Source organism: Ascaphus truei, chromosome 15, assembly GCF_040206685.1.
Source record: "Ascaphus truei isolate aAscTru1 chromosome 15, aAscTru1.hap1, whole genome shotgun sequence".
In the NCBI taxonomy this organism is placed as follows: domain Eukaryota; kingdom Metazoa; phylum Chordata; class Amphibia; order Anura; family Ascaphidae; genus Ascaphus; species Ascaphus truei.
Genome location: NC_134497.1, coordinates 8366061 through 8375938, shown reverse-complemented (window position 1 = coordinate 8375938; position 9878 = coordinate 8366061). Strand labels below are relative to the sequence as shown.

Here is a 9878-nt window from a genome sequence, read left to right as displayed (position 1 = left end):
GCTGACCGTTGATCCCATTGGTATCCAAGTGGCAGGAAGAGGTAGTCTGAGCGGATGGCCGTGCACCATCTGTCCACTTGGCATTGAGCAAAGGCCGCTGGGAAATCGCCATTGGCTCGTATTAGCTCATCCTCAGTGCGGCGAACACCTCCACACGGCAGGCAGGAGCCGCGCCATATGGCCTAAGCTTTTTTGTGGAGGTGAAAATGTTGCAGTTCCACGGTGTCTGCACTTCCAAGAGTCTCCCCAGCATCATGTCATGGGCAGGACACGCTGCAGTATATAGCACTGCTGAGTGTGACCACGCAACGCCTTCCCACAAAAGAAAGACCCAACCAACATTATTGGCTCACCCCAGTAACGGCAGATTTTGACCCTCACGTCCATCCCGGTGTCATCTCGCTCACGATAAACCAGCGGCCATATATAAACAGGTCGCCGTGCGTCTGGACACATGGGCAACGCTAAGACTGCATCCATACTGTGGCTGACAGCGCGGACGCGTCTGCACGCTGAGCAAACAGACTGCCTTAAGGCCGTGTTCGCGTTCATGCAGCGTGCGGGCGCGGAGGCAGCGCGCGATGCACGACAAATCAGTTTAAACTGGTTTCTCGGGCGGTCACGTGAGCGGTTTGCCCAATGAGGGCGAACCAGCTCCGTGACGTCATTTGCTCGCCCATAGACACTCCCCCGGACGCCGCGCGTACCACGGCCAGCACTCGCTTTCCCTCAGCCTCCGCGCGCCTCCGCACGGGAGAAATGTCTATGGACGCAGCCTTATAGCGCCGGCGACACGGCGGCGACGTCAGGCTGCGGTCGTTGGAAAAATCAAATCGAGATGACTTCCAGCGATCGCGACCAAGCTGTCGCTCTGTCGCGCTTACTATAAGCGCACGCGACGGCGGCAATGCAGTTGTTTTGACGCGATGTCGCCGGCACTATAAGCGCAGCTTAACACAGGCGCTGGCGCCGTAACACCTGCAACTGGCAATTTCTAGTTAGGTTTTCAGCCAAAAAGCCCTAAATGTTATGATTTCCCCATGGTAACCTAACTTCTGCAGTGAGCAATGGCACTACCCATCCGCCCTGCCAGTGAGGTCATTGGGATTGAGACGCCTTGCTGCCAGAGGACCCAGTATGTAACATATAGCTTTGGATGTTAATAGATGGCTTTGCAATGTGTTTGACGCTCCCCGGCAGTGAAGGGGTTAAGCCAGTGCTACCAGCTCTTGGTACCCCGGGGGCACTGGCAGTGAAGGGGTTAAGCCCGGGGGCACTGGCAGCGTGCCCACCTTCCACTTCTCTGTTCTGTGTCCGACTGGGGCTCAGAAACATGTCCAAAAGTGCCATCTGGTGGCAGAGGATGGAACTGCACCTACTCCTCACTGCCTGGGTATAATATAAATCATCATCACCATCATCTTCAGTCCATGTCTCACCACTGCTGGATGTTTCTCCCCCCCCCTCCTCTCTACCCACCCCCCTACCCTCACCCCACCTCCTCTCTCCTTCCCTACCTTACTCACTCTCCTCCCACTCATCTCCCCTACCCTTACTCACTCTCCACCCACTCACTCCCCCCATCTCCTCTCCTTCCCTACCTTACTCACTCTCCTCCCACTAAACCCCCCCCTCCTCTCTCCTTCCCTACCTTACTCTCCTTCCACTCACCCCCCTCATCTCCCCTACCCTTACTCACTCTCCCTCCTCCCACTCACCCCACCTCCTCTCCCCCTACCCTTACTCACTCTCCTCCCACTCACTCCCCCCCCCCATCTCCTCTCTCCCCCCCCACCCTTACTCACTCTCCCCTCTCCCTCCAAACCTTGCGGGAAGGCTTCCGATCCCGTAGACAGTTAGGCCCAACTTCTGGTGCCCAGGTGCCCCTCTGGGGAGGGGTGAGGGTCTGACCATGGGTTGTCCACGCCTGCTCTATTCCATCTAGCAAAACAGAATGAGGGGAGCTCTGACCCCCTGTACCAGTAACACCATAGAACTTGCAATTCCTAATGTGCTGCTAGGAAAAGGGACCTGGCCACACATTTATGGGGAACAGATACACAAACCCTGCGCTCCTCCCAAACTGGCTTGTAATTTATTTGGGAACCCACGCTTTCATCATGGGATCCAGACTCCGTAATGAGAGCCTGACACGCGTGTGGGGGGAGGGGAACACTTTGTGGGGGGAGGGGAACACTTTGTGACTGTGACCCTCCCTACGCCTTTTATACAGTGTCATGCCACGGCTATTTTGAACCCCTTTGCTGTCGGATTGTGAAGCACTGAGACCCAACCCCCCCCCCAGAACTTCACACGTCTTTATACTGGGGTAAGAAACGGTGACGCTGCCTTGCACGGATTCCCATAACATCACTGTATACTCCCCGTACACCACTCAGCCCTTCCAGCACTGATGGGGTTAACGGCAGCCAACGAAGGACAAATTCGAAACGGTAAAAATGTTTCAGACTGTTTATTGCAGAATATGTATGTTGGGGGAGTAACGCGTGTATGTTTGGGGTGTGGGGGAGTAACGCGTGTATGTTTGGGGTGTGGGGGAGTAACGCGTGTATGTTTGGGGTGTGGGGGAGTAACGCGTGTATGTGTGGGGGGGGTTACGCGTGTACGTGTGGGGGGTTACGCGCGTACGTTTGTGGGGGGTTACGCGTGTAAGTTTGGGGGTGGTTACGCGTGTACGTTTGGGGGGGTTACGCGTGTACGTTTGAGGGGGGGTTATGCGTGTACGTTTGGGGGGTTATGCGTGTATGTTTGGGGGGGTTACGCGTGTATGTTTGGGGGGGTTACGCGTGTATGTTTGGGGGGGTTACGCGTGTATGTTTGGGGGGTTATGCGTGTATGTTGGGGGGGGGTTACGCATGTATGTTTGGGGGGTTACGCATGTATGTTTGGGGGGGTGACGCATGTATGTTTGGGGGAGTTACACATGTATGTTTGGGGGGGGTTACGCATGTATGTTTGGGGGGGTTACGTGTGTACGTTTGGGGGGGGGGGTTACGTGGGATTTCCTTTGCAACACAAAAATAAATAAAATTAAAATACAGCACAAATGATACCTGTGAAGGCCCCTGTATTACAGAGACTGGCTCACATATTAACCAACAAAAGTGCACCATTAACCCCCTGGCAGAGGCGCAACTTTCCGGAACTAAATAGCATTTTCCATCTCCTTCTGCAGCTGAGTGCCGCCATATTTCAACGCAGATGAACACCGGACATATGGACATGGAATGGGAAGTAAATCCACGTATCCTTCCCCAGCGATGTCTGATCTATCCCCACAGGCCTCCACTGCTGCCGCTCTTACAGGCAGAAGACCGGGCGTCCGACGTCACTGGCGCTGCATTGGCAGTTGGTATATTCCTACGTGCCTCGTGCCCGTCTCCACACCCTCTAGATGTGAATCGTTTCAACGTCCATTCTCTCGGACTTGGCAAACTCCAGGAAGACGATAAGACCCAAAATGTTCACGGTTACCACCAGGTAGAACATTGGGCCCCAGGAACCTGTGGTCTCGATGAGGTAACCAGATAGGTAAACCCAAACTACACCTAGGGGAGAGGGGGAGACAGGGAGACCGAAATGTGACATCTGCTCCACACAACCAGAGATGTCAACCGCCAAGGGCCGGAAGTAGAAGATTCTGGGCCAAAGATTGGCATTTTGGTTGAAAAGTGAGTCCCTACGTGGTGAGACCACTGGTGTCAGAAATCAGTGAGACTCGCCGAAAATCAGGGCGAGTGGACATATCTCAAGGGAAGAATAGAGGTTCCCCAGGCACTCCTGACATGAATTTGCTCCAGAAGGACCTCCCTGTATGGTCCAATATCCGTTGGATGAAGAGGAGGGTACAACGGACTTCATCATTGTATTGTATGTCTTTATTTATATAGCGCCAAAAGTGTACTCCTCGCTTCACAAAGAATACAGTGCAGGGAATTATAATAATACAATAAGTGCAGCAAAATCAGGCAATAGGAAAGGAAATCCCTGCCCGAAGAACTTACAATCTAAGATGTATTATGGGAAATTTACAGAGACAGCAGGTGAGGGAATAAGTGCTGTAGATGGCAGTGCTTGGCCACAATGGGTGGTAGAGTGACTGTGGGACAGTTGCCATGAGTGCAGGCTGTTGGGATGCTCGATTTGTGGGGCGAGTTTTAAGGTTGGTCAGGATTAAATCAGAAGGTATAACACACTTTGCATGGGAGGCGACGGCAGGGAGGCGTGGGTGAGAGCAGGTGTGTTTATGTCTAGGTTCAGGATTAGGAGAGATATTCCCAGCAGCAGGAAAGAGTAGAAAGAGGGTGTGTTATTAACCAAATGGTCCAACCTTTCGGCTGCACATAGCAGCCTTTATCAAGGTGAGGGCAATCATGAAATCTTTAGTTATCTTATTTTTACGATGAGCCTCACATTCATGTTTATTATTATTCAACTCTCTGACAGCCAATCACAGTGCTCCTTTCTTCCATTTGCAGGTGACCTCTTGTGACAACACAAGACACTCATGCAGGGCACTCCAGAAATAAGCAACTTGATTGTCTGTCACCCATAGACTGGAGAGGAAACAAAGAGACAGGAGAAGACATTGAGACAGCAAAGCCAAGAAATACCCAAACTGTAAACACGGGATGTCCCGGGAACTTACCGAGCAGAGCACCTCCGGTGTTGGCCACACCTGTTAGGATGAGAAGATATCATTATAGTGAAAGACGTGGGGTAGGGTCAGCAGATGACCCCCATCAGGAAGCTCTCAGGCCGCAATGAGTTTTATTCATGTTATGTGCAAATCACATCACAAAAGCCGGACTTTGTTTGCAAAGTGATCCCACGAGCAAACCCAAGCAGAACCCACCACAGTGAGAAGAAAGAGACCTTCTTACCAAAAAGGAAGCCGGCACACGAGGGGGCCAAGTCCTGCACATTAACCGTTATCCCGCTGCATGGAGAGAGGAGGAAGGGTTACCCAAAATGTACAGGCACATACTTTCAGCGGAGGCTGGACACAGAGATGCTCAAAGCCTGAGCAGATAAGTCAACGCTGACCGACCCAACCCCGACAGGGGACCAAAGGTACAGCAACCCTGTGACCTGCTGACCGACCCAACCCAGACAGGGGACCCACAGATACAGCAACACTGTGACCTGCTGACCGACCCAACCCAGACAGGGGACCCACAGGTACAGCAACACTGTGACCCGATGACCGACCCGACCCCGATAGGGGACCACAGGTACAGCAACACTGTGACCCGCTGACCAACCCAACCCAGAAGAGAACCCACAGGTACAGCAACACTGTGACCCGCTGACAGACCCGACCCAGACAGGGGACCACAGGTACATCCGCACTGTGTCCCGCTGACCGGCCCAACCCCGACAGGGGACCACAGGTACAGCAACACTGTGACCTGCTGACCGACCCAACCCAGACAGGGGACCCACAGGTACAGCAACACTGTGACCTGCTGACCGACCCAACCCAGACAGGGGACCCACAGGTACAGCAACACTGTGACCCGCTGACCGACCAGACCCAGACAGGGGACCACAGGTACAGCAACACTGTGACCCGCTGACCGGCCTGACACAGAAAGGGGACCACAGATACATCCGCACTGTGACCCGCTGACTGACCTGACCCAGACAGGGGACCACAGGTACAGCAACACTGTGACCCGCTGACCGACCCAACCCCGACAGGGGACCACAGGTACAGCAACACTGTGACCCGCTGACCGACCCAACCCCGACAGGGGACCACAGGTACAGCAACACTGTGACCCGCTGACCAACCTGACCCAAACAGGGGACCACAGGTACAGCAACACTGTGACCCGCTGACCGACCTGACCCAGACAGGGGACCACAGGTACATCCGCACTGTGACCTGCTGACCGACCTGACCCAGACAGGGGACCACAGGTACATCTGCACTGTGACCTGCTGACCGACCTGACCCAGACAGGGGACCACAGGTACATCTGCACTGTGTACACATAACTAGTAGATTCACCGCTCTCCTGGACAGATATAATAATGCTAAGACAATTCTGTATTCCCTGCCGGTGCAAACGAGGATAATGTAGACAAGCGACAAACAAAAAAAAGTGGGTATAGAGACCCACTTAAAAGATCCTTATTGAGGGCACACTAGGCCAGGGATAATATGTACGGTATCAATACCTATCTATAATAATGGTTCAGTCAACCTTTACAATTGAGACGGTTTCCCGGATCCAGATTTTAATTGGTTTTAGTTAGTTTAGAGCGTGCGCCGTTTATGTTGTGAGTTTTGCTGATGTTTAATAAAATTTTGTTATTTTGCCTACGGCATTTTAGTGGCAATTGTCCTCACTCAATGCAGTGAGCAATTGCTTCCCTGTAAAGGTTGACTGAACCATTATTATAGATAGGTATTGATACCGTACATATTATCCCTGGCCTAGTGTGCACTCAATAAGGATCTTTTAAGTGGGTCTCTATACCCACTTTTTTTTGTTTGTCGCACATCCGCACTGTGACCTGCTGACCGGCCTGACCCAGACAGGGGACCCCAGGTACATCCGCACTGTGACCCGCTGACCGACCTGACCCGGACAGGGGACCCCTGGTACATCAGCACTGTGACCCTTAATCTGGATCACAGCTCAGTGATATATTTCAGTATAAAAGATGAGGTGACTACATGTGGAGATTAGACTTGTGAGCTTGTGTACAAGCCGCTGCTATGAAGATCTCCCCATTCTCTATAGCAAAGTATCACTAATTGCCTCAAATGGAAGAAAGATAAAATATTAGGAGCCTGATAAACTGATAACGTCAAAACAAACTGTGCGTAAGATCTTTATATCATGAATTATAATGCAGTTTCTTTACAAAATACTCCTAATGTCTCACAGCTCTCATTATCAGAGCGCTATACAGAGAGGTGACTTACCTGTGCTAATACAGAGGGACAGAGAGTGACTTACCTGTGCTTATACAGAGAGGGACAGAGAGTGACTTACCTATGCTTATACAGAGAGGGATTTACCTGTGCTTATACAGAGAGTGTCAGAGAGATTCCTTACCTGTGGTTATACAGACAGGGGCAGAGAGTGACTTACCTTTGCTTATACAGAGAGGAGCAGAGAAATGACTTGGCTGTGGTTATACAGAGAGGGGCAGAGAGAGACTTACCTGTTGTTATACAGACAGGGGCAGAGAGTGACTTACCTTTGCTTATACAGAGAGGAGCAGAGAAATGACTTGGCTGTGGTTATACAGAGAGGGGCAGAGAGAGACTTACCTGTTGTTATACAGAGAGGGGCAGAAAGTGACTTACCTGTGGTTAAAGGTTTGCAGTCCCACAGCTGCTGAGGCGAAAGCAACAGCTCGGAAATAACTCGTTGTGTTACCCAAAAAAAAGACGAAAGCGCTGGCAGCTCCCATCCCAATAACCTGTGTATAAGGGGAGATTGTCACTGCAAGCCGGGGGGGGGACGTGTAATACATGTATAAGGGGAGATTGTCACTGCAAGCCGGGGGGGACGCAGTGTAATACATGTATAAGGTGAGATTGTCACTGCAAGCCGGGGGGGACACCGTGTAATACACGTATAAGGGGAGATTGTCACTGCAAGCCGGGGGACACACACCGTGTAATACATGTATAAGGGGAGATTGTCACTGCAAGCCGGGGGGGACGCCGTGTAATACATGTATAAGGGGAGATTGTCACTGCAAGCCGGGGGACACACCGTGTAATACATGTATAAGGGGAGATTGTCACTGCAAGCCGGGGGGGACACCGTGTAATACACGTATAAGGGGAGATTGTCACTGCAAGCCGGGGGACACACCGTGTAATACATGTATAAGGGGAGATTGTCACTGCAAGCCGGGGGGGACACCGTGTAATACATGTATAAGGGGAGATTGTCACTGCAAGCCGGGGGGGACACCGTGTAATACACGTATAAGGGGAGATTGTCACTGCAAGCCGGGGGGGACGCCGTGTAATACATGTATAAGGGGAGATTGTCACTGCAAGCCGGGGGGGACGCCGTGTAATACATGTATAAGGGGAGATTGTCACTGCAAGCCGGGGGGGGACGCCGTGTAATACATGTATAAGGGGAGATTGTCACTGCAAGCCGGGGGGGGGACCGTGTAATACAAGTATAAGGGGAGATTGTCACTGCAAGCCGGGGGGGGGACGCCGTGTAATACATGTATAAGGGGAGATTGTCACTGCAAGCCGGGGGGGGACGCCGTGTAATACACGTATAAGGGGAGATTGTCACTGCAAGCCGGGGGGGGGACAGTGTAATACACGTATAAGGGGAGATTGTCACTGCAAGCCGGGGGGGACGCCGTGTAATACATGTATAAGGGGAGATTGTCACTGCAAGCCGGGGGGGACGCCGTGTAATACACGTATAAGGGGAGATTGTCACTGCAAGCCGGGGGGGACGCCGTGTAATACACGTATAAGGGGAGATTGTCACTGCAAGCCGGGGGGGACGCCGTGTAATACATGTATAAGGGGAGATTGTCACTGCAAGCCGGGGGGGACACAGTGTAATACATGTATAAGGGGAGATTGTCACTGCAAGCCGGGGGGGACGCCGTGTAATACACGTATAAGGGGAGATTGTCACTGCAAGCCGGGGGGGACGCCGTGTAATACATGTATAAGGGGAGATTGTCACTGCAAGCCGGGGGGGACACAGTGTAATACACGTATAAGGGGAGATTGTCACTGCAAGCCGGGGGGGACGCCGTGTAATACATGTATAAGGGGAGATTGTCACTGCAAGCCGGGGGGGACGCCGTGTAATACATGTATAAGGGGAGATTGTCACTGCAAGCCGGGGGGGACACAGTGTAATACACGTATAAGGGGAGATTGTCACTGCAAGCCGGGGGGGACGCCGTGTAATACACGTATAAGGGGAGATTGTCACTGCAAGCCGGGGGGGACGCTGTGTAATACATGTATAAGGGGAGATTGTCACTGCAAGCCGGGGGGGACGCCGTGTAATACATGTATAAGGGGAGATTGTCACTGCAAGCCGGGGGGGACGCCGTGTAATACATGTATAAGGGGAGATTGTCACTGCAAGCCGGGGGGGACACAGTGTAATACATGTATAAGGGGAGATTGTCACTGCAAGCCGGGGGGGACGCCGTGTAATACACGTATAAGGGGAGATTGTCACTGCAAGCCGGGGGGGACACAGTGTAATACACGTATAAGGGGAGATTGTCACTGCAAGCCGGGGGACACACCGTGTAATACACGTATAAGGGGAGATTGTCACTGCAAGCCGGGGGGGACACAGTGTAATACATGTATAAGGGGAGATTGTCACTGCAAGCCGGGGGGGACACCGTGTAATACACGTATAAGGTGAGATTGTCACTGCAAGCCGGGGGGGACGCCGTGTAATACACGTATAAGGGGAGATTGTCACTGCAAGCCGGGGGGGACGCCGTGTAATACACGTATAAGGGGAGATTGTCACTGCAAGCCGGGGGGGGACACAGTGTAATACATGTATAAGGGGAGATTGTCACTGCAAGCCGGGGGGGACGCCGTGTAATACATGTATAAGGGGAGATTGTCACTGCAAGCCGGGGGGGGACGCTGTGTAATACATGTATAAGGGGAGATTGTCACTGCAAGCCGGGGGGGACGCCGTGTAATACACGTATAAGGGGAGACTGTCACTGCAAGCCGGGGGGGACGCCGTGTAATACACGTATAAGGGGAGATTGTCACTGCAAGCCGGGGGGGACACCGTGTAATACATGTATAAGGGGAGATTGTCACTGCAAGCCGGGGGGGACGCTGTGTAATACACGTATAA

At 52.5% G+C, this 9878-nt stretch overlaps 1 protein-coding gene across 2 annotated transcripts in view; it reads right to left on the bottom strand.

Annotated features, from left to right (window-relative positions):
- Positions 1–2458: 2458 nt before the first annotated feature.
- Positions 2459–9878, bottom strand: part of SLC17A9 (solute carrier family 17 member 9) — a 36669-nt gene continuing 29249 nt past the window's right edge. The window contains exons 10-13 of one of the 2 annotated variants that reach the window (XM_075571461.1): positions 7349–7464; positions 4905–4960; positions 4670–4699; positions 2459–3569 (exon numbers count right to left, since the gene is read on the bottom strand). In XM_075571461.1, coding sequence (XP_075427576.1) covers positions 3412–3569; positions 4670–4699; positions 4905–4960; positions 7349–7464 — 360 coding nt within the window. In that variant the 3' untranslated portion in view covers positions 2459–3411. Of the gene's footprint in view, positions 3570–4669; positions 4700–4904; positions 4961–6538; positions 7277–7312; positions 7465–9878 lie in introns of those variants that run through there. The other variant, XM_075571462.1, reaches the window with a different exon arrangement.